Source organism: Microchirus variegatus, assembly GCF_963457635.1.
Source record: "Microchirus variegatus genome assembly, chromosome: 19".
Lineage (NCBI taxonomy): Eukaryota > Metazoa > Chordata > Actinopteri > Pleuronectiformes > Soleidae > Microchirus > Microchirus variegatus.
In genome coordinates this window covers 12,165,186-12,190,019 of record NC_139820.1, presented here as the reverse complement: position 1 = coordinate 12,190,019, position 24,834 = coordinate 12,165,186, and the positions used below count along the sequence as shown (strand labels likewise).

Here is a 24,834-nt window from a genome sequence, read left to right as displayed (position 1 = left end):
CGCCTGCACTCTCGTATTTCACAGGGACAAGGAGGAGCTACGGTGGAGCTGTGAAGTACTCTGCCTGGCGGGGTGCCAACATTCACGGTGAAATGCTTGCTATGTCTCAACTCCGCGGGAGGTTTAAACATTGCATGTTTTATAGCCTATACTTACACTAAGTGGAACCACTAAAACATGACTGAGTCTTCTTTTTTCACATTTTGGGGACTGGTATGGCCCCCTGAGTCCCAAAAATAAGTACTAAAATGATTAAAAAGTTGATTTTGCACAATATGGGCCCTTTAAATATTTTTATTACCTTGTCTCTTTGCTGGCAGCCAGGGTTTCTGTCAGAGGGTTAGGGCTGGAACAGGGTGGCATAATGAAGAAAAGTCCCCATTATGTGTCTGTGTAAACAGATACCTGGAACTCACACACACACAGGTTCGCACATCTATTCTACTTGGGACCCTACGATGACTTCCATTAATTTGCACAGCAGTAACAACCTTAACCATAATCAGTCAATAACTAACACAAACCTTAACCTAACCACAATTAGTTTCCAGCCAGTTCCTCAGAAATTAGTTCATGCCTCATTAGGACCAAGATTTGGTCTCCATGAGGACTACTGGTCCTGACAAGGTTAGTGATTATGCCAAAATGCCAAATGTCTGAATGAGGTAACACACACACACACACACACACACACACACACACACATACACACACACACACACACACTTCACACACACACACACACACACACTTCACACACACACACACACACACACACACACACACACACACACACACACACACACACACACACACACACACTATAGGGAATGTGATGATGCTGCATCAACAAACCATCCCCCCCTCTCTCTTGATCCTACTACTTCCTTCTTTAATTCCATCCTCCAGGGCCCATGAGAGCCATGCCATTAGCACAGAGTTGCCCTGCTAATGCTTGTCCAGTTTCCATCATGTCCATTTCATGTCACTGCACCAATGAAACTCTTAGCAGGGATTACAGGAGACACTTCCTTCATCCTGTTCCTCCAGGATATGTGAGTGATTATTGTCAGGTGTGCTGAAACAGAACAATTGCCTGGGGACCTGAGCTAAGAGGAGGCCCCCAGAGAACCTGCTTTGGAGGTTTGGAGGCTAAATTGTTGGATCAACGAGGTAGCACACAAATTAATTAAGTTTTTTCAACTTAAGTTTAAAAGTTAGCCTAACATAATTGATTTAAAGGGGAAGTTTGTAGCTTCTGGTGACATCTAGAGGATGTCTGCTCACCCCCACTCCTTTCTCTGACCGCTACAAATCCTGTCCTCGGCATTTGTGACCGTATCAACAGATGAGGTTCTCGTACAAAGTCAAGTTTATAAGTTTTACTTGTGTATATTGTTATTGTATAGAGCATAGACGTGAATATTGAAACTTGTTGTTATTTTTTGTTCATATCCTCCCGTTTCAGAGCACTTGCCCTTCCTTCATATGTCATCAGTGTGTCTGCCCTGATTACCAATTGCATCCAGATGTTCCCCATTACCTCCATGTGCTTAAATAGTGTTTCCTTTGTATTGTGCCAGAGTGTCTTCGTCCATTGGTCTGATCACCCGAGCCTTATTCCAAGCCTTGGCCACAGCGTATTTCAAACGTAAGCCTTTGTTCCTCAATTTATTTTGTTTGTAAGTTTGATACCTTAGTTTCGTGCCTTAGCTCTAGATAAAATTCACAGTCGTTTTGTTTCCCCCCTTGGTACTGTTTTGTTGTTTAAGTTTCATAGCTAATCGTAGGTCCTCCATTTTTTAGGAGTGGATTTTATTTTGTGTAGTTTTTATACCTTGCCAGGTTTTCCTCCAGTCAGAGTGACTCTTGTTTCAATTTTTCATAGCCTCTGATCTCCAGTTATTTTTCTCCCTTTGGAGTGAATTTGAGTTGCTTTTGTTTCTAAATAATTTTCATAGTGCTCTTTGCTTTGTTACTCTGATCAGGAACTAAAATCATAATAATCATAATTAATTGAATCGTCTCTACATCGGAGTCCTGCCTTGAGTCCCGGCCTGACAGAGAGATGGAGCGAGTGTGCCCACGGTTTGTAGAGAGAGAAGCAGACGAGGGAGGGGAGCAAACATCACTCAAGAGAAGAGAAGCTCCACACTGAAGATGAGTAACAGAGGTTTTTACTGATAATATTGTATGATTTTCTTAGCTGGGGCCTGTTTCAGAAAGCAGGTTCAACAAACTCTAAAACCTTAACTCTCGGTTGACCAACTCTGAGCTGCCAAACTTTTTAGTTTCAGAACAGGTGATAACACTTAGTTCGGGGGTAGGCAACCCGCGGCTCCGGAGCCGCATGCGGCTCTTAAGCCCCTCTGCATGGCTCCCTGGAGCTTTGAAAAAAAAATTACAGATAAAAGCCCCTTTTATTTTATTATTTTTCATTTATAGCTCAATAGAAAATAATTATTTATATCAAAGCATTTCACTGCTTTCTCTTCCCCATTTTTTGCCGCTCATGTCGGGGGTTGCACACCATGAGGTTCGGACTTTGCGATCATGTGGACAGAATGCAGTTCAGTTGTGAAGCGTACGATGATGACGTTTTTTTTTATATATAAAGAACTGAGGCATTTGTTGCAGCCTGGTCGAGGATATAACAAAACACTGTTACTGGACATCTGCGCGTGGCTGCTGAAGGGAAAGCAGCTTGAATTGTAAACCGTGTCTGGTTGAGCCTTTTCCCCACTCGTGATGGTCACAGCTGTGTGTACAGTGATCCAAATGCAGACGTTTTTTTGTTTTGCCCTGATTGACAGTGAGTGATGCGTTGTCACTTTTCAGCAACTGTGTGGTGAACAGCGGCATTTGCGTCTTTACGCACAGGAGAAGCTCTCGTCTGACTCTACCAACCAGGCTTGTGTTCTTGGTTTGTGAAGTTTTTGCTCAAGTGAAGTAAAAATTTTATGTCCTTTCCTGTGTAAGGCTCCACCATGCAATACCAACGCCACACTGTCTCCGAGCCTCTGTAGATGTGCGTAACCATGTCTTCATGCGGCGCAGAGTGGAAATGTTCTCTCTGATGATTACCGGGAGCGAGTCGCTGAAGACGTCTCCGTGACAATTTACATTTTGGGGTCATCAGCAGGGGGTGCTGCAGCACCCCTACTTCCCGCTGCACTTCCTACTGTACTGGTTATAACAGTTAAAAACGGCAATAAAATGTCAACAGTTTTCTTTTTGTTGTTTTCCATAATTTCATAAAGGCAATAAACTATAGTTTGTTTACAGTGGATGACATAAAAAAAAAACTTAATTAGTATCTTGTATGAACTCTTTTTGCATTAAAAACTTCTTGTCACGATCCACTCTCACCGCACCTTCTGCAATATTATTGATTTCCTCTGCTGCTCTGTGTGCTCTCTCTCTCTCTGCAGGAGGTGTGGTTGACCTACTTTCCAGATGACACTGGTGATAGTTGCCACCTGCGCAGCTCCACCCCTCCTGCTCCTGATGATCAATCAGGAGCGCTCTTAAGACGGAGCCGCCCGCTCACCAGCGTCAGTTCATTGTTTCGCACCAGTAGGTATAGTCACTTTTGCTTCTCTACTCGCTGAAAGAAACTTCGACTCCCTGGAAACTTACCAGGGGTCCGTTTCACAAAGCAGGTTTAGTGAAAACTCTGAGTCTGTTAACCCTGAAATGAGGGAAACTCTGAGTTTTCCGTTTCACAAAGGGAGGTAAGTCAAACCAGAGAAAGAGGAATAACTCTAGCCTGTTTCACAGAGAGAGGTAACTTAACCTCTCGGTCAGTTACCATGGTAACATGCTCTTTGAATCTAACCTGGTCGGGAGCAGGTTTTTCTCCGCAAACCTTGAGTTTCTCTCTGTCTCCGCCCTCTGTCAGTCACACACGGTATTTGATTTCCTCATTCATTCAGTCAGCAGGCGAGTTTTGGCGTAGTATATTTCTGCAGTCTACATTAGAAGTTATATAAGGTGGAGACTCTTTTCACAACCATGTGCTTTTGACAGTTTCACGTCACAGTTCATCATTTACATTCACAACCTAATCCGTCCTTACATTTCAACATTAACAACCGGAGTCACGCTCTCACATCACAGCAGAAATTGTGTGTTGCGCTGCGGTTTAAAAAAAAAAAAATTGTTTTACTTACAAATTTACAAATTTACACATTTTTCTTTTATACAACGTCATAGATGCAGAGCACTTGAACGTGATATAAAGAATGAGAAGTCATTTATGTGTGAAAACATCATTATGTTGGGGATAAAACAACTGTACAATCAAACAGCCACTTCATATTTACTTTATGTAAAACATGATCAAAATGAGGTAATCCCATGAGATTATACCGAGGTCTTACTTGTTTGAACAATGTTTTTATGTTTCATATTAAACTGCTGCCAACTGCGCTTCTCCCCCGCGGGATTACACCTAAATGAAATCAATTAATTTACAACTCAAGCAGTTTCCCGCTGTAATATTATTGTGATTGTGCAAAGGACGATATTTAAACTTCCTCATCAGCAGCAGTGTTCTCTCCGACGCCGTCTCCCTCTCTTTTGCTGATGTTACACTTCCTTCTAAAAACATGCTCAAACTCACGCATTAATATGTTCAACTCCAGTGGGTGAAGAACGTCACCCTCCACTTCCCCGTTGTCATGGTGACTCGTTGAAACGGGGCTCCATTCATGCTGTCTTTTTATACTTGCACACGCTTAACTCGAGGTGAAACTACTCCGAGTTGAACAAACTCAAATCAGCTGTTCTGAAACCGAAAATCTCAGAGTAGATCAACTCAGAGTTCAGGGTTAGACTCAGAGTTTGTTGAACCTGCTTTGTGAAACGGACCCCTGGAAAGAATGAAATCATGTCATCCCTTCACGGTGGGTGTTCAGATTGGAATTACAGGGGATGACATGTCAGAACACAGTATGTTTATTAAACAATGATTCAGGCCGTTTCCACATTGTTTAGTGTCCTGTACCGAGCTTGTACTATTACTTTTATGAACTAACAAACCAAATGTTTTCCCACTTTTTATTACATTCATTTAGACCTGAAATTATTAAGTTATTGAGGGAGTGTGTGGAGTGTGTACGGGCGTTGATGTTGTCGTTTAGTGGGACCCCTTCATCTTCAGCGTCATTATCTTTTGTATACAGTGAAATTGAAATGGTATGTTATAATTGAGGTATGAACATATGTATTAATTTATAATTTATTTATAACAGTTATATATTATATATACATATATATGTATATACAGTTTGTGTGTATGTATATATGTGTGTGTAAAATTGAATTAACATTTTTGAATGTATGATGTTATAATGTTTGTCTGTTCATTCCTCATAAATAGGGAGAGATATCTGTCCAATGTATCCTCTCTTTCTCTCCCATGCAGCACACCTTGGCAGGCAGCACAGTGACTGTTTCAAAGAGGGCCTTCCTGTGGCTGAATAGATCTCGCATGACCATTTTTGCCCAGGAGCTGGCTGTCCTGGTATTCACAAAAAACACAGCTTGATGTTGACAAAGTGCAGGCTATTAGAGGTATGTAATTGTTTTGATACATGTAGTGTATTTTAAAGCTTCTGTGATTTTAATAGCAGCTACATCATACGGAAACTGACCACCAGTAATTACTAAATACATAAATGCGTCCTATTTGCTGGTATTGGTATAACATACTGATAAAAATGTCTCAGAGTTTCCAGAGGGGTATTCCAGAAAGCAGGTCATTTTGTCATTGGTGCTTGCTCTGTTCTAGGGGTCTTGCTCTCCCTGCCCTTCCACTCAACAGAAAAGAGCCATGCCGAAGCATGCAGTTTTGCAAATGTAATTTAGTTTTTGTGAAGCTAAGATATTGAGAAAATGCTTGCATACCACTCAAGTCTTCACAGTTGTATTTTTCTTTTTACTCGTAATGTGGAAAATAATGTACCACAGCTATGTTTTTATGTTCACAGATTGCTCTTACCATGCTCGTCTTGAGACTTTCCTCATAAGGAGAGTAAAGAAACAGAGAGTGAGAAAGGGTAGACAGACACATGTAAATCATCTAACTCTGGTGCAATTAATTGTAATTGTGCACTGTCCCTGCAAAAAGTCTCTCAAAAAAACACAGTTAATACTGAACATATCATTATGGAACAATGTAAATATCAAAATTAATAATGCTGGATGTCTTTCTTTTTTATTGTACTTTATTGTCTCTATAGGGCAAAGCAGAGATATTGGTGGAATGGGAGCCCTGTCCAGTTTGGTATGTATTCTGCAATTTTGCAGAACACTCTTGCTCTATATGCCTCTGGATTAACCTTAACTTGTAGTTTATTACTGCTTCATTATGTATTCAGTTTCTTAGAATTATTTAGTATTTCAAAATAGCAGTGGTCTTTCATAGGTGGAAAAGAAATAGTTATTATTGTCAGGGTGTCCTCGACTAAGGATTTTCATAGTTGAATCTGATTCATCATATTTTTTCATTTTTTTCACCCAAAGAAACAAAAGCTCACAGAAGTGCAAGCTACCAGCTATATTTTCATTCAGAATGGGCATTCACAAATGGCTGAAAAGGCCAGAAACTGTTAGCACGCCTGGAGCTCAGTTTAAATTGATGTTACATTCATTTTTGAGGTTTATATCATGGCAGGAGAAAAAAAATGAAAATCCGAAAATGACCTGATCTCATTTGGATGTGCACATAAACATAGAAAAACAGAAAACACATCCAAACAATGAAATAATTACAAAATTTTACACTGAGTGTCCAGAAGTAAGTTTAAATTGATGTTCCGTTCATTTTTGAGGTTTATATCATGTGGCAGGAGAAAAAAAATGAAAATCTTAAAATGACCTTATCTCATTTGGATGTGCACATAAACATAGAAATAGATCAAACAGATCCAAACAATGAAATAATTGCAAAATTTTACACTGAGTGTCCAGAAGTAACATTGTATAGATGTTATGTTAATTTTTTAAGGTTAATATCATGTGGCAGGAGAAAAAAATGGAAAATCTGAAAATGAGCTTAACCCACTCTAATGCGCACAGAAACATAGAACAACAGAAAACAGATCCAAACAATGAAATCATTTTAAAATCTAACACTGAGTGGCCAAAAGTAAGTTTAAATAGATATTATGTTCATTTTTGAGGTTTATATCATGTGGCAGGAGAAAAAAAGGGAAAATCTGAAAATGAGCTTAACTCACTCTAATGCACACATAAACATAGAAATAGATCAAGCAGATCCAAACAGTGAAATACTTGCATAATTTTACACTGAGTGTCCATAAGTAACATTGTATAGATGTTATGTTCATTTTTAAGGTTTATATCATGTGGCAGGAGAAAAAAAGTGAACATCTGAGCTTAACTCACTCACACAGCACCCCCCACGACCCTCTGGTAGAGGATAAAGCGGTAGATAATGAATGGATGTCCTGAGAGAGATCTCCCCTCCTCTCCTCTGCTTTCATGATTCAAGATTCAAGACGAGTTTATTTTTTTCACATGCACTTTCAACACAGGGTCTACAATGCAATCAAATGCTTGGGATGGAGAGAAACGTTGAATCTCAGCGAGTTTACCTTTAAGGCTGCACTCCTGTGGTATTCACATACTGTTGTTGTTGTTGTGTATTTTTTATGTATAAGAAAAGGTTAGAGAAAGGATGAAGATGTATTCAATTGCACATATGCAACTGTTTCTATGTAAGTTAATTGGTTTGTCTTTGAATTTATTTATCTGTACCTAATCACCTTTCATACCATCCCTCTCCACAACACCAACCCAACCTCCCTCCATCCCTCCCTCTGAATCCCCCCCTCCTTTACTCTTCACAAGCTATTTTCTCCCGGCTGCCAGGCAGCTGCACTCTGAGCTCTGATTGGCTGTGGAGGGAACAGCAAGATGCAGAGCTTGGCCTTAATTGGCTGTGAGAAGTGGGTGGTGGAGAAGCAGAGAGAGAGAGAGAAAGACAAGGAGGATGGGAACAAGGATGGGAATGGTCTACCCTCTCCATCTGCAAGCTGCAAACTGGATACAGGACCGGAGGACTGATGTCATGGGAAAAAGGATAAATAAAGGAAAATGTGATTATTATTGGATGATTTCAATGGAATATTGAGATTTTTTTTCATTCTTTTTTTGTCCTGGAAAAGCACATATATTATGTGTTTTGAAGATTTTTTTTCTTCAGAGGAAGGAACAAGGATTTGCTGCCACAGCATCCACTGTGTTGCGTAGTGTGTCCATTTACTTCTATGTGAGTGTGATGATGAGGTGGACCAGGTGGACTAACAGCTGTTATTTGTAACCCTTTTATGACCTTCTCTAGCATAACCACTGACCTTGGACCAAAACCTGGTCCTAATGAAAAAGAAACTCTTTGCTGAAGAACTGGTTAAATTTGGGTCTAAGATTTGAATTGTGGTTTGGTTAAGGTTAGGGTTCGGCATTAACTGGTCATGGTAAATGTTAAGAATGTGGCTTTGGTTAGGCTGTCCAAATGAATGGATGTCAATGTGAGTCTTAAAGGGGATAGCTGTGCATGTGTTGTGCATCAATCCTCATCATTTTTGCTTGTGTGTTTAGCTGACAGGGTGCATGCCATATCATGGGATTGCTGCATTTTCTCTCCCTCTCTCTCTCTCTCTCACACACTCACGCACACACATTAGCTTAATGAAGCTGCTGCTACATATGGTACTGCCTGTGGAATGAATGACTAGATTTTGACGTGCTCATACAGAGCCAAGGTTGCCATAGTAATCTCAAGGGTCTCTCATTATCATCACTGATGACAAATGATGACTACACCACATTCTCACACACAGACACAGACATATATATAGAGGGAGAGTAAGAGAGAGTGGTTTCCCTAGTGATAACAATGTGTCGCTCTCTTATGCAGTGTTGCAGCATCAGGATTGGGTTTTATCCTCATCGACAAACGACTGGACCGATGGACCTCTCTCAGGGCTACCCTGCTCCGAATCGCAGTAAGAGAAGTACATCTCATACCTCCAACCACCAACATTTTGTTGACTGTAAAAATATGGGTGTATTTGCTGGTGTCATTAGTTTGTGTGTGTGTGTGTCTGCTCGTCTGTTCGTGCTTGTATTATTTGATAAGAATATATCTATATCAATCAATAACTGATTTCTGATTGTTTTATGGGGCAGCCCATGGCAAGTGGAAATGTACAAATCTCAGTAATGCACATTACAATGCATTTTAAACCCAACATTAAGTGGTGTGTTGTTTTTATACAAATTCGCCAACACCGCAAGATTAGCAGAAAAAAATCTGCGCTAGTGACCTCAAGAAGTGAGGAGACTCATGGCAGAGTATGCACCTGGAGAACTTTTTTTTGTGGGTACTTTAATGTGCCACTGTGGGCTCTGGCTACACGCTCAACTGCTTGCTTGGCTGCATACACTTTGGCTGGGCACCTGTCTGGAGCAACGCAGCTGGTTACAGTGTGTGCAGCCGGAGTGAGTGGCAGATGGATGATTTTTTTTTTTATGATTATTGATATTCAAAATTTAAATTCATATAAATTGTGGTTTATTTTCTAGCCCTTAGTGTTCCTCCACTACAGTATTATTAGATGACAAGTGATTTAATTTGGAGAAAAGGGTTGATAAACACTTCAGAATTAGAGCTACTTTTTTTCCTGACAACTGCATCATTTTTATTGTGTAAATCTTGTGCAGTATAGTAATAAAACAAAATTAGTAATAACTATTCAGCCTCCTTCCACGAGTCTACTGTTGAACTGTGGTGTACACATTTATACAGGGTAAGGTGAAAAAAATAACTTTATTATTCGTAAAGGATAATGTTTTACCATCATACTCAAGAGTACAAATTAAAATGAACAAGGAGCCAAATCTAAAAGCATGTCTAACACAATATGCAAACAAAAAATTAATAATGAAACATGTAGAGCGGTGACAGAATCTGATGTGGCTGGAGGACACAGTGGTGAAGAGCAGCAGACACTGGATGGTGTGAAGATTTTCTCCAAGACTTGATTAAACCCAAGGAAGGACAAGGAATACAATTACACACAACATATGAGCAAAGATTTTACTTTTTTCCAGGAAAACAAACCTTTCAGCAAAATATGACAACTGGGTGAGCTGTGCTACTGCTACTTTACTTTTCTAACTGCTGACAACTATATCACACCGTATACTATGAGCAGAAATATAGTGGAGTATTAGCGTCAGGATTACCTCTCAGTGACCTCTCAGTCTTCCTGCTGGAAATGGAGACCGTGAACCCTCTGAGTTTCCAGCTTTTTTCCAAACAAGCTTAGCCGAACTTAGCTTAGCTTTCAGGTTTCAGGCTTGCACCGATCTGAATCTCTGACCGGAAAATAATGGGAACTTACTGCTTGTCCTTGTTTTTACTGCACATCCCGGTACAATTGAGCACCATAAAACAAAATTCTGTGTAATTCGCAGGTCCGTAATGTATTTGTCAACAAATTCATCTTGGGGATTTGTGTCTTTAGACAACTGACGCTGTCTGCTCATGGACGTGTCTGTTTCACTACTCCAGGAATGACAATGGAGACAGCGAGACTCTCACAGCGCTGAGCTGTGGTCATTCATGTACATGAGCTAAAAATACACTTTCCTGCCTTTCTCAAATATTATGTCACATTTCTACTACATAGATGACCTAGTTTTAATAGACATTCATCTTCTCAACGGTACAGGCACAAAGAGGTGTGTCATTTTAATATCTTCAACATCATTATTATTATTATTGGGCTTACAAACACAATATTTGTTTAAAGCACAAATTCCTTTCGCTGGAGAAGATGTATTCTCCATTGTGGGTTTGAAATAAAAAAAATAAATAAAAGTAATTTGATACAACTAGGGATGGGAATTTCACGACATTTTGTGAGTCGATTGTCGAGGTCCACATGTTGTTTCCACCCCCGCAGCAGCAATGCGGGGGTGGAAACTATTCTACAGTGTACTACCTCGTTTTAGGCTCAAACACATGGCTGTTATGTCCAATGTTGACCATCAAAGCAGCAATAATAAAAATGAGGGGCAAAAGAAGAAAAGAAAAGCAGAGCGGAGAGTTTTCTCTTCACTGGCACAGGTGTGCGCCAGGCGGCTCAGGTTTTTGAACCTGCGCTTGTTGTGTCCACCAGAGAGCAGGATTTTGACTGGGTGAGATGCCATCTACATTCGTCTTGTTCTGCTTATTGTTGTGACCCCAGCCCCGCCCTAAACATTAGCGCAAGCTCGTTCGTACTGCACGCACACACACTTGGACACGCACAGCCACTGGAGATAACTGCTTTTGTCACCATGTAGGCTAACGTTACAGGTGACTGGTGGCCACACACTCATCCTACAAACCAGCCTTTGAGCACCACGGACAGCGGCCGAAGCTCCACAGTTACCTTACCGACCCACCCTCACCTATTCCATTCACAAAAACAAGCCGGTGAATCGTCCTCCGCAATGCAAGCACCATCATCTGAGAGCGCAGGGAGCCCCAGGAAGTCCCAACCCTAGATACATATAGGTGGTTTATACGTATTACCTGCTACTTTAGGTCATTATGGACTGTCCTTTATGTCGTGTACCTGCTGAATCTGTCTTTTTCTTTTAAAGAATTGTCATGTCCATCCCCGGTCACTGGCACTATGCTGAACTAAAATGCGTTAACTGCGACGCATACGCCTGCATAAAGACTGAAAAACACGCGTGCAATACGTGTGTGTACAGGCGTGCATATTGCGAGTATACCAAATAATGAATGATGACGGGTGATAAGTGTCATGCCACACGTGTGTGAACGCAGAGGAAGCCTGTGCCCTCTTCTAGGGTTAAGGTTAACCCTAACGGCGTCTAACACCAACCCTAGCTGCGCATGCGTGATTCATTAGCAGCCCGTAGTCCTCTCTGCTCTGACTGTAGGCTGGGACTGCGGAGTAACCTTTGAGAGAAGATCCCGGCAACACACGCTGCTTGTTGAGCTAAGTAATAGGCCGCAAGGTGAACCTTGAAAAGTCCTTTAGAAAAGGAATCCCGCTCCACAGGCGTGGAACTACATAATCTTAAGTTCATAAAAAAGAATGAGTCATGCTTATCCACCAAGAAAAAGTTATTCGCTAAATTTCCAGACGATTCACCTAGTGACGTTGTTTTTTGCTGAACTAGTCCCTTCACGGCTTAATGACATCTTGGGCAAAAGTAGTGCCAAGACTCGTCACATGATCGTTCTACACCAATTGGGTGGCTGCATTTCGTCAATACAACAGAAATATGGTGGCTGCCATGTTTAACGATATCGGACCAAATGGATTCTAAACAGTGCTGTATGCTTGTTTTATCTCATGTTTGTCATAAGTATTTAATACCTCACTACGTCCGATGTATTTGCGTTTTATAGGCAGTGTTAATGAGAGGTTTTACGATCTGTGGCTGTCAGTGTTAACAATCACTATACCGTTGTCAGTTGTCTGATGCTAGTCCTATTTCACGTTAACTTGAGCGTCTCTGAATATGCCATCGAGTTTAATTCATCTTTTTTTTTTTTTTTTTTTTTTTTTTAACCTGTCCTGCCCAGTACCTGGGACACGTAGTATGGTTGACTATGTGCCCTGTGGTGTTAAGCAAATTTGCTGTGCGCAGGGCAAGTCTCTGAAACTTGGCCTGCAGTGTTTTTATTCTTATTTATTTGTTTTATGATCGTGGTAACGGGACCGGACAGGGGGACGGGGAGTGGACAGACGGGGGAAGGGAAAAGGGGGGGGGGGGTGGAGGAAGAGAGAGAGAGAGAGATGCGAGAGATGCGCAGACAACATTAACAGTGACAGTGTAGTACAGTGCAGACAGAACATACTTCACAGAACATAAACAACAATAAACAATTAAGGTTATACAAAACAGACAGAACATACTTCACAGAACATACGCAACACTAAACAATTAAGGTTATACAAAACAGACAGAACATACTTCACAGAACAAAGCATATACAACACTAAACAATTAAGGTACTACAAAATAGACAGAACATGCTTCACAAGACAGAACATGAACAACAACAAATTAATACTGAACATACTTCACAGAACATAACATTCATTTGTATAACAGGTATGGTTTCTAGTAATCGTTAACGACCATATCAAGAGAGGTTATCCAGGTTTGCAACAGCTATATCAGTTCAGTTTCATCTTATAGTGTAGTGGGGTGCGTGTGTGTGTGTGAGAAAGCATAAGCGCGCACGTGTGTAAATGTGTAGGTGTTGTCATTAGATGTGGTTGGAATCTGAGTGGGGGACCGAGCCATTGTCCGACCAACCCCCAGCAGCGAGCCAGTAAGGACCCCGATGCCCAGGACCTCCAGCGGCCGTGCAGGGCAGGAGGAGCCCGCGGCCACCGCCCCCCAGAATGGCCGCGCATCCACCCCACAGGAGACCAGCCGGAGGGGTGCGGGGCGGAAATCCCCCCACGCAGGGTCAGCCCCCGAGGGCAGACGGCGGCAAAGCTACGGACAGAGGCCCAGCCACCCCACACCCAGGTAGATCGAAGAGGTCCAGGCCTCCCGCACCCAGAGCCCACTAGTGTCCCGGGGCGGGGCCGGCCCACCACCGACGGGGGCAGAGCCCCCCCAGGCCGCCCACCGGGAAAGCGGAGCAGAGCCCACCACAACCACCCCCACCACACACCAGAGACCGACCGCACGTCCCCCATCCCCAGGAGGGGCAGGTAGAGGCTCACACAGGACCCCAAGCCAGGGGATCCCCAAAGACGGAAGACGGGAAGGCCCCCAAGCCAGTCCAGGGCCCCCACATCCAGCGACACCCCCAAGCCGCCGCAGCCGCCCCCCAACCAGACAGAGGAGTGAGCAGGGGTCGGGTAACCGGGAGAGCCCCCGTCCTCCAGGGATGACTTGGTGGTGAGTGTGTGAGTGCATGTGTGTGTGATATGGGGTATGGAATATGAGGTATGTTGTAAACTAGTGTGAAATTAAAATGGAGGGGGAAGGCATGGCACGGACGCCCCACTGCTGGCTGACAGTGGACATCAACGTGCTCCCTCCCCCACCAGACCCTGTTGTCTATGGTGCGATAAAATTAGGGGGGAGAGCGGCAGATCGTCTGCCCCGCCATTCCTCCCCCCAGTGCCCTAAATGTATTTGGGGAGGTGTATGCATCCTGGAGGGATATTGAGGTGGGCAAGAGCAACCCTCCCGCTGGATGCCAGCTTCCCGACTGGCAGAGCCATGTGCCCCGACCCCGCCCACGTCCCCGCCCTAGGAGGGGGTCCGTCCAGGTCAGGGACATATCACAGCGCCCCACGAGCATCACCAGAGCGGAGGGGCAGATCCACCCCCCAGCCGACCAGGGGGTAGGCTACCAATGGGCACAGCCCCCCCAGATGAGGCGGGGCCCCCACCCAGACCACCACAATGCCGCCCACGACTGCGCCCCCCAGTCCCCTGACCCCACCCATCGCCCAGGGACAGCCCAGTTCAGGCCCACGCCCCACTCCGCCTCCGAGGACCCCCATAGCAAGCCGGTCACCTGTACGCCCCCCCCACGTCCCCCAAGGGACAGAGGACGCACAAGCCCGCCCCCAGGTGCAGCTGGGGTATCGCAGCGCACACCACCCCACCCCCCCGGCGCGCAGGCCCTAAGGGGAAACCACCTGTTAATAGTGTATATATTTTAGACATAATTTTTGGATATATAAGTTTTAGGAATTGTTTGATCATCGGCGGTAATTCTAGGTCTAATTTACTAGTTTTAAACCTTGTCTGAATTACAGATTTAATTTGTATATATTCAAAAGACGTGTTGCTGTTGATGCCATATATTATGGCATCAACAGCAACAAGTCTTTTATGGAACAATATTATTGTTCCACTAAATTCTGAAATGGTAAGAATTTGTTATCTTGGATAACTTGTTGTAGGTGTCTTATTCCCTTTTCTTGCCATGATTTTAGTTTTAATGTTGTTTTATTCCGCAGGATGTCTGGATTATTCCAGAATGGGGTAAATTTACATGGGACATGTTAGGACCCAGTGAGTTTAATAAATTCCCACCAGGCTGACAGGGAAGTATTTATATTTATGCTTTTAAAGCACTGGTGCCGTTTGATGGTTGTGCCTATAAATGGCAGATCAGAGATTTTAATTTCTTTGCAGAGTGTTACTTCTATGTCGAGCCACAGGCCGTCCAGTGGGTTGGGTTTAATCCATTTTTAGACATACTGAAGCTTATTAGCTAGAAAGTAATTGTGGAAGTTTGGAAGTTCCAGACCCCCATAGGCTTTTGCTTTTTGGAGGGTTTTTAAGCTAATGCGTGCTGGTTTGTTTTTCCAGAGGAATTTAGTTGTGGCAGAGTCTAGTGATTTAAACCAACTCGGTGAAGGTTGGGTGGGGATCATTGAGAAGACGTAATTGATTTTTGGTAAAATCTTCATTTTTATAGTGGCAACTCTCCCCATAAGTGATATAGGTAGTGAATTCCATCGTAGGAGGTCATCCTCTATTGATTTAAGTAGTGGAGTATAGTTTAATTGTGTTAGATCTGGCAGCCTGTAGGAAAAATGTATACCCAGATATCTGATGTTTCCTGACTTCAGAGGGCTGGATGGTGATGGTTTGAAGCTATAATTGATAGGAAGAATAATTGATTTTTCCCAGTTTATTGAGTAATCTGATATGGCTGAAAATGTATTAATAAGTGAAATGGTTTCGGAGAGAGAGCTTTGTGAGTTTTGAAGGAAAAGCAATACATCATCAGCATAGAGGCTTATTTTGTGATGTATTTTTGTTGTTTGAATACCTTTAATGTTTTTGTTTACACGAATTGCTGCTGCAAGTGGTTCTATAAAAATGGCAAACAGTGACGGAGATAGTGGGCAACCTTGTCTGGTGCCCCTCTGGAGGGTGAAACTTCGAGAAGTTTGATTGAGTTTAATTCATCTTAAACCATCTTCCTGAGGCCTGAGCAGACGTGAGGGCCACTGAATGGAGACTACCTGAGATGTGAAACATCTGTTGCTGCTCCGTCAGATATCCACAGGTCTGCCGATAGCTTCCATTCTAACTCCCTTCACGGAGCGTACAGAGTTGACCATCAACATTGGCCAGCAGAGTTTATCAGCTACAACAACATTCTGGACATTCTGTTCACATTGCTATGTTCATTGGCTAAGCTTGTGGATTATTCCATTAGACTGAGGACTTTTTTGTCTGTCTGTCTATCTGTCTACCCTGTACATGTTAAATGCACTTGACTTGATTGCATACATAGCAGTGTTGTTTTCGTCAATGATGACGACGACAAAATATTTTCGTTGACGCCACTTTTTTTCATGGCGATAACGAGACGGTGACGAGATAAACATGACTCTTTGATGACGAAAACATGACGAGACGTGTAAGTTTTCGTTGACGAGACGAGAATCGACGAAAATGTTAGTGGGTGGTCTGTCAGACTTTTGAAACGCAGGACATTTCGTTTTTTCGGCCAATCACCTGACGGTCACGGAGAAAGCACATGGCATTTTAAGCTAGCGATCTTTATGCTAACGTAGCAAACAACAAACAGACGGATTATTTAGCGGCAGAAACAAAGCAGGACATGACAATAACTGGACACAGTAGTTAGTAGTAGTGGCTAAAGTTAGCTTTTGTTACGCTAACGTCAATTCATTATGTGTGTGTTTCTTTAGCAGCATGTTTAGCCATGTTGACATTCAGTGACGCTGTGGTCATCTCTTTGTGTGTAATAATAGCCAATCTGCAAGCTCACAATGTGTTGAACTTATAGGTCTGCTGCTATTTTTACAACTTATGTGCGACACTGCCGAACAACAATCTCCAATAATATATAGTGCGCGGGTCAGTGAGTGAGTGACAGCGCGAACGGGATTCACCTCCTCAGCCCACAGTTCTCCTGTGTCAGTACATCCGCTAAGGAGATTCATATCCTCAGCCACAGTTCTGTGTGTCAGTTCTTTCGCGAATGAGATTCATGTCCTCAGCCACAGTTCTGTGTCAGTACGTCCGTGGGTATAGAGGATAATACTAATATGCACATATACTTTTGTTATTATTTTAAATCTTGCAGCTATTGGTGAGTCTCTCTTCTGTGTCTCCTCTGCTCTCATTACTTTATGTGTACCTATGTCTGTTAATGGGGCGAGTGTGTGTGTGTGTGTGTGTGTGTGTGTGTGTGTGTGTGCTTGTTTTCAAGTGGCGTAGCTTGACTAGCCGTTAGCTTGGAGAAAAGGACGTGAATCCGTGACAGTTCTATGTTCCAGGGGGGGTGGTGTAGGTTTTTAACAAACCAGTGGAGTTTTTTTCTGAGTTTTGGGTTGTTTTGAACACACCATAGAGTAACATGGTGGGCCCAGTTAGGCAAGTTACAGTAAAATGTTAATGTCCTTGAATACATACATTTTTTATATGAAAACATCCCCCCTTCTGGTTTTTTGACAAATCGCACCCTAAATGTGTCGTCATCAACATAGGGATTATTACTATAACACACATCTCAAAACACTAACTGTCTTTTTCTGACCTCTGACACCTCTGTTAGCTTGTTGCCAAAAAAATATACAATATAACACTAATGTACCTAAAAAAGCTAATATATGAGTGTGAAATGGCCGACTATTTCCACAACTGATGACAACCTCTTGTGCTTTTCTCTCAGGGCTCATTTCCAGGGAACTTGTAGCTGGTTCTGGTTTTGCATTCCACCACTTTACTCCAGCGGACTCTGTCAGACTTCTTGTTCAAGTTCAACAAGGATGAGTTCAAAATGAAGGTGTCTGCTGATCAGTTTGCATGTGTCTGTCCTTAATCTGTAGAGCTCCCTGTAGAGCTCCTGCTTAAAACTAAGTAGAATTATCTTTTTATTTCAGTAAAATATATGATTTATATTCTGTATGTAGTAAAAGGCTTTTCCTTTGTTCTCTGCTTGTTGCTCTGTTGCATATACCTTGAAGTGCCCATATTATACCCTATTACCCCAAGTTAAACTAATTCATGATGTCCTAATGAACATGTCTGTGACATGCTTTAGTCAAAATACCATAAGGATGAAGCACCATGCCAAAACAGCCCGTTTCAGAACACTTGGTTTTGTCCCTGGTCCCTTTAATTGCAAATGAGACACAGGTAAACACACACCCACTGCTTCCAGGGGGAGTGTCGACGCCGGCACACTCATGCCGACATGCTCATGCTACCGTGACAACAGTTGAACGCGAACCGTGGGAGGAACATGGCTGGTGGAGGAAACTTTGCGGTTCAACCATGTTGGAACCAGAGTCCGACCCTGAAGAAGAGGAAGCAACAGAAGAAGTTGTAGTATGTAGACTGCAACAGGACGTGTCGGAATGGTTAGTTATTATCTCTATTTGACCTTTTCTTAAAAATGTTTGTGTTTGTACATCGGTTAAAAACGGTCCAGGACTAAATACTGCGGCCGCTGGCCGCTGTTTGTGTAACTCACTGCTTATAAAACTCTAGATTTGTCTGAGTAACGAGCATGCTACTCCCGTGTTCTCCACATCAGCGGGAATGTAATAGCACCCTTTTATTTATTCTCAGCTCCTCCGTAATAACGTTACATAATTGTAATGTTTGACATTTTACTTACTATCCAGAGCCATGCTGTAGCCACTTATCACCCATTGTCATGCAGCGTCGCCCAGCCCCGCTCCGTTTACCCCATTGTAATGTCCGTTCACCTGTTACTGCGTTTCACCGTAATGCACTACTTCCAATTCGTAAAATTATGCCGTGGCATAACCTGACCTGTAGTAGTCGCTAACAACATATTAGATAAAATACATGTAACTGATATGTTTGCCCTATTTTCCCTCTGGTTTAGGTGTACTTGTGGCAATTGCACAGCAATGCCAACAGCCCCTGAAAATCTCTGCTGCAGGGAGATACCAAAGGTATGTGTGCTTGTTACATGGATGCTTGTTGAATGAAAACGTAACTATTCATACAACGTTTACACTAGCGCGGGTATTTTAAAAAACTTTCCCCTTCGTTTGTGCCTTTCGTTAATGTTACGATTGCCTCGGGGAGGCGATAGTAGAATTTAGAGAGGTGGACCCGAAAGCAGACGGAGACGGTAAGTATATATAAAAATAATAACATTTATTTACAAAAAAATACAAACATAAAGCGACTTCGCTAAAGTAGGAAGTAAATGGGGAGAGCGAGGGAGTAATGCCGATGCAGCTGTGTCTGGGTTTGGCGTGGCTAGGAGATCGAGCCACGTTCCTTCATGGAACAAACTCACTGGTAGCAGAGGAGTCAACAGAAGAGGTTCCCAGGAGAAGAGGGAGGACTGACGACGACTAGTGGCTCTCGGAGGTGCAGGAGACGTGTTGACCTGGAGCATAGAAATGCGAGTGAGGATTCCAGGAAGTCAACGAGATTAGTGACAGTAAGCTAGAGTATGACTTTACCAACTGAGGTGGAAAAACGATCTGACGCTGGTGAGCGTATTGATGACCCCTGCCCCAACAACGACTGTCTAGGATGTAGGCCTCCACCCCTATCGATGAGCCTGGGTGGAGGAGGAGGGTTGGCGGGAGGGACCAGCTCGGACACCACCACTGGTTTGAGAAGGGAGACGTGGAATGTGGGATGTATCTTGAGGGACCTGGGGAGCTTGAGACGAACGTAGGTGGGATTGATGATGTGATCGATGGGAAAAGGGCCGATGAATCGAGGAGCCAGTTTCCAAGATTCAACCTGGAGAGGGAGGTCCTTAGAGGAGAGCCAAACCTTCTGACCAGGATGGTAGGTAGGGGCAGGGATCCGGTGACGGTTTGCTTGCTTCTGGGACTGGAGGGATGAACGTTCCAAGGAGGCTCGGACCTGTCTCCACACCGAGTGGCAGCGACGGAGGTTGGCCTGGACCGAGGGAACAGCTATCTCCTCCTCCTGAAACTCGAAGAGGGGGGGCTGGTAACCGAGGGAGGCCATGAATGGGGAGATGCCAGTGGATGCAGAGGTGAGTGAGTTGTGGGCGTATTCGACCCAGGGAAGCATGGAACTCCAGGAGGCAGGGCGCTCCCCATGCTCGGGTTTGCGCATTCCGTCTGGCCGTTTCGACTGAGGATGATATCCAGAGGAGAGGCTGAAGGAGGCGGCCAACGCGGAGCAAAAGGCTTTCCACACATGTGAAGTGAACTGGGGACCTCGATCAGAGACGATGTCCATCGGGAATCTGTGGAGGCGAAAGACGTGGTTGACCAGTAATTCCCCATTCTCAGTGGACGAGGGCAGTTTGGTGAGTGGAATGTAGTGGACGGCTTTGGAGAACCGGTCGACCACGGTTAAGACCGTGGCGTTGTTCAGGGATGGAAGAAGACCACATCGATGTGGGACCAGGGGCGACGAGGGATGGAACGGGGGTTCAGCAGGCCAGCAGGTGGTCGGATGGAGGTTTTCCCACGGGCACAGGTAGGACAGGCGTGGATAAACGTGGTCGTGTCCTGAAGCAAAGAGGGCCACCAAAACCGTTGCCTCAAGAACTGGAGGGTGCGAGCTGTTGACAGGTGAGTTTGGATCTGTGTGCCCACTGCAAAACCTCCGACCATGACGATCACCAACGTCTTCAGGGAAAGTAGGTCAGCCACGCCTCCTGCAGAGAGAGAGAGGGAAGAAGAGCACAGCCGCAGCAAAACAAAACAAAGCAGCTAGAAAATAATAAAGAGTGCTGAAGGTGCTGGTGAGATTGTGACAGTTAACACACAAAAGGCGATTTTGGCTCTTAAAACGATTATTTCTAAAAAAAAAAAAAAAAAAAAAAAATGTCAGATGTGGAGATTTAGGAATGTGTTTGGTTACGATCATGGAAGCATCCCGGGTGTTGGTGCATGAATTTTTACGTGTTTGCATTAACAAATACAGCTCCTATATTACGTAGAGAGGCAGAGACACATTCGTGCTTGGAGGTCAGCACTTTCAGAACTTCTTCTGTTCTTCTTCGCGGGTTTTGTGTTATTGTCAAGGAGTAGTGGCGTGAGAGTTATAGGATGTCGCGATCATCGCTGCTGTCACTCTGTCACTTGAATAGTTACGTCCATATATCGAGGGTGAGAGGTCAGTCGTTGTTGTTGTCGATGAGGATTCTCATTGGCTTGTATAGCTTTCTCCTTCTTCCTACACTGCCGCATACAGGCTTCGCGTAAATATGATGGCTCTCAACAGCATTTTTATGCAGGTTAATATAAACATCTGCTAAATATAAATATGTAAATAGCAAAATATTAGTTTATCAAAATATCCAGCTAGTGTTAACACAGTATCATTATGTGACATCAAAAATTACTTACCCTTTCACATTTACAGCTTCTTAGAAGACTGAACCAGCTGCAGAACCCACCTTCCTGCATGGCTGACCACCCTGGCCTTGAACCAGTTTGTTTGAATATTTTCTCTCTGCAGAATGCATTGAACATTTACAAAGCAGAATATGGGCCTTTACGCATCAGGGGAATCAAACAGTAAGTTCTTTTTGTATTTTCTTTTGTTCTTGTAGTAACAGTACAAGTATATACATTAAGGTTTGTCACTTTGTTCCATTCCTTATTTCCCATTTCTAAACGTAGTTTGAATATTGTTAAAATGTTACATATCAAACACTAGAAAACTATATCAAACAGTAAAACTTTGTGTGCCACTGCCCAGCTGTGTGGTGCTCCCTGACACTGAAGATATCTATGTGGGGTTCAGACCGGCCTGTGACTGAACCTCGTCACATAGCGCTCTATCACCTCCTTCTTGTCCGGCTTCTCAAACTGTGCAGAGCAATCTTCAGGGATGGACATTCTCATAACTGCATCCGTGTATGGACCAGGCTCCAGAAACACCTTCTCCAACACCAGGTCCACTATTTCATCCACGTAGTCTGCAATAACAGAAAATGCAATATTGTATTACATTTGATGTGTGTATTTATTTTACTAGTGTAAATTTGTTTTGTTTACACACATTTTCTAATTAGACGTTCAAATTTCTAGTGTGACTTTCAATAAAAACTAAAAAAAAACTAAAAAAAAACTTACTGAACGTTGGCTGCTCTTTCACTGGCTTTGCTGTGCATTCTCCTTTCTTCCACTTGAACAGCAGCTCACCATCAGACGGTCTGTATTTTCATTAAAGTGCATGCCTGCCAGGTAAAGTGTTGGGAGACAAAATAATAAAATGCTAAATAAGAATAACACATTGAACATATTCCCAAAATATTCAGACAATGGGGATTTATTTTCAAATGTAGGATTTCTTTTTCACCTCTTTGTATTTAACATCTAAACATTAGTCAGTTTCTTTTAAATTAATGATTTACATTACATTATTAATCTGCATAACTGGCTTACTTTGGTGTGGCTGTATGTCCATACGTAATTGTAATAACAAAAAAGATTAAATTGATTGATATTGAAATCATGATTAATAGACATAAGCATTGTAAAGAGTGTCCTTAATAGAGGACTGTGTTGTGGTGGCGCTGACTGACGAGCTTTATCGCCTGGTCATAGAGCACTTTATGATTCAATAAGTTGGTGTGTTGCCTCGGGGAGCAGACACGACAGCGCGAGAAACTTTGCAAACAATTTACTTTTGCTTAACGTCCGTCAAATTGAAGTCAAATTGATGTTTCCAGTTAACTGATATTTTCCTACCTGTGTTACCTTTCTGCCATGCTTTCAATCGCTCGCTGCTCATATTATTGATACACCCGTCACTCTGCATCTGCACGTAACTGGTGTGTTCAAGGTGTTTTTCTAGCATAGGAATTTACATACACGATCAGCTACATAATAAAGTCTCTGCTCGTGCCAGCAGCGAAGCGTACAATATTTGATAAGCATACAAACGTAAAGCCAATTTCCCCGACCACAAAAACACATCACAGTATATTTCACCGAGTCAACCTACTGGACTGACACGGGGAAGACTTTCCGTGAGTCACTAAAAACAACCAAGAAGTCACGTCTCTTGGGCTTCTGCAGCTAACCGCATTTAGCCTTAGCTAGCGCTACACACAGTGTTGGGGAATAACGAATTACATGTAACAACGTTACATAATTTACGTAATTACAAAATGTATGTAATTGTAATCCGAGAGAAAATATGTAATTAAATTACAGTTTCTTTTGGAAATTTCAAAGAATGCAACTTAAGTTACATTTGAAAAAAAAAGACCAGTTTAATCATAAAATCGGCTATAAAAGCGCAGCTGTTTCACTATTTAACTCATTTACAGCTGGCGTCACCAAAGTCCAGTGGAGCTGGATCAGAACGGAGCATTTGTACGGAGGGAGAGATCGCCCTGATCCGCTGCTGTTTACTTTCTCTGTGAGCGTGTCCGCCTACAGATGTTCAGCTGAGGGGATACGCTGCTCAGCGTCAGGGGGTCATTTAATAGGCTTTAGACTATTTACCTTTATATACAGTCACCACTGAAAGAAGTTGTGCGCTCGCAGCAGGACAGATAATTTAACTTAATGTGGCCAAACGCAAATCTTGAGGTCTACTCTTTTTTCTCACATTTAAAAAGGTCTTTGTACAGAGACAACATGATATTTGCTTGTAGCTACAGCACCCAAAAAACACTGTAACCTATTTTCCTCGCTAACAATAAAACATACAATGGCATTTTATAATTGTGATCAGTGAAATATATGAAAACATACACTCAAATAAATAACTTGTAGAATTTACTTAAAAAAAACCTTTGTAACAATTTGCACTCAATTTTTTCAAGTAAATTGTAATTCTGTAATTTTAAGTAAAACTGACTTGTCAGGATCAAGTAAAATGTACATACTACTAACCTTAACCGTCATAAAAATATTAAGTAAATGTTACTTGATTACATTCATATAAGAAAAAAAACAGTCATGAAAATATTAAGTACTGTTATATTCAATGTAATGACATTTTCAAGTAAATTCTACATAATTTTGTTCTGTTTGAAAATTTAAATATTTGGAAATGATTTAAGTTTTTTTTTTTCCATAAATGCTACTTTTTCCACAGATCACACAACAATGCAGTTCATATAGGTTTAACGGTTTATTTTGCCAACCTTTACCTTAGCCAGTCATTAAACAATGCAAAATACAAAACAAAATAGTGTCGAGGGCAGCCCACAAAACAAGACACTCTGATAAAGTGACATACGTCACTATATAGAATACAATATGGACTGCTGTTCTGTAAAATGGCCGAAAACACATAACAGCTGAGACTGAACTGTAATCATCATGGTCATCATATTTAAGAGAGCAATTTTAATTTCAAAGCTTGCACTTCTGGGGACAGCTTAATCCCATCCAGTTCTAGGAAAACTTTCTGAAACATCTCAAAAGTGTAACGTTTGGGGATATGCAAGGTTGAGGGAATAAATCAGTCCCATAAGCAGTGTGCAAGCTCTAGCAGCGCTGCCACATTCTTGTAACATCTCCTTGGCTTCAAGAAGGATGGATACATTCATGGGATCTTCTCCATCAACACCATGGACAATCAGGATCTTCCGAACATGTTTAGTGGCATCACTGCAACGGTCTTGTCCTAACAGCAAGGTCACCTTGTGTATGAGCAGACAATAAACATATTAAAATAATGATCTACATCTACATTTTTATGTTATATTAGAGTGAATATACAAACAACAGCAATGTAATATCATGCGTACAGATATTTTACTTGCCTGAATGAGACTGATGCACCTCTGCTCAGTTTTCTGTTGAG

General features: G+C 42.5%; 1 protein-coding gene across 1 annotated transcript in view; it reads left to right on the top strand.

Moving 5' to 3' along the window:
• Positions 1-24,834, top strand: part of LOC310940987 (guanine nucleotide exchange factor DBS-like) — a gene marked incomplete at both ends in the record, with an annotated part of 57,882 nt that overhangs the window by 2,395 nt on the left and 30,653 nt on the right. Inside the window, 3 exon segments of the mRNA XM_083906058.1 lie at positions 8,948-9,035; positions 17,756-17,776; positions 17,780-17,869. Of these exon segments, the coding sequence (XP_083762184.1) occupies positions 8,948-9,035; positions 17,756-17,776; positions 17,780-17,869 (199 nt within the window).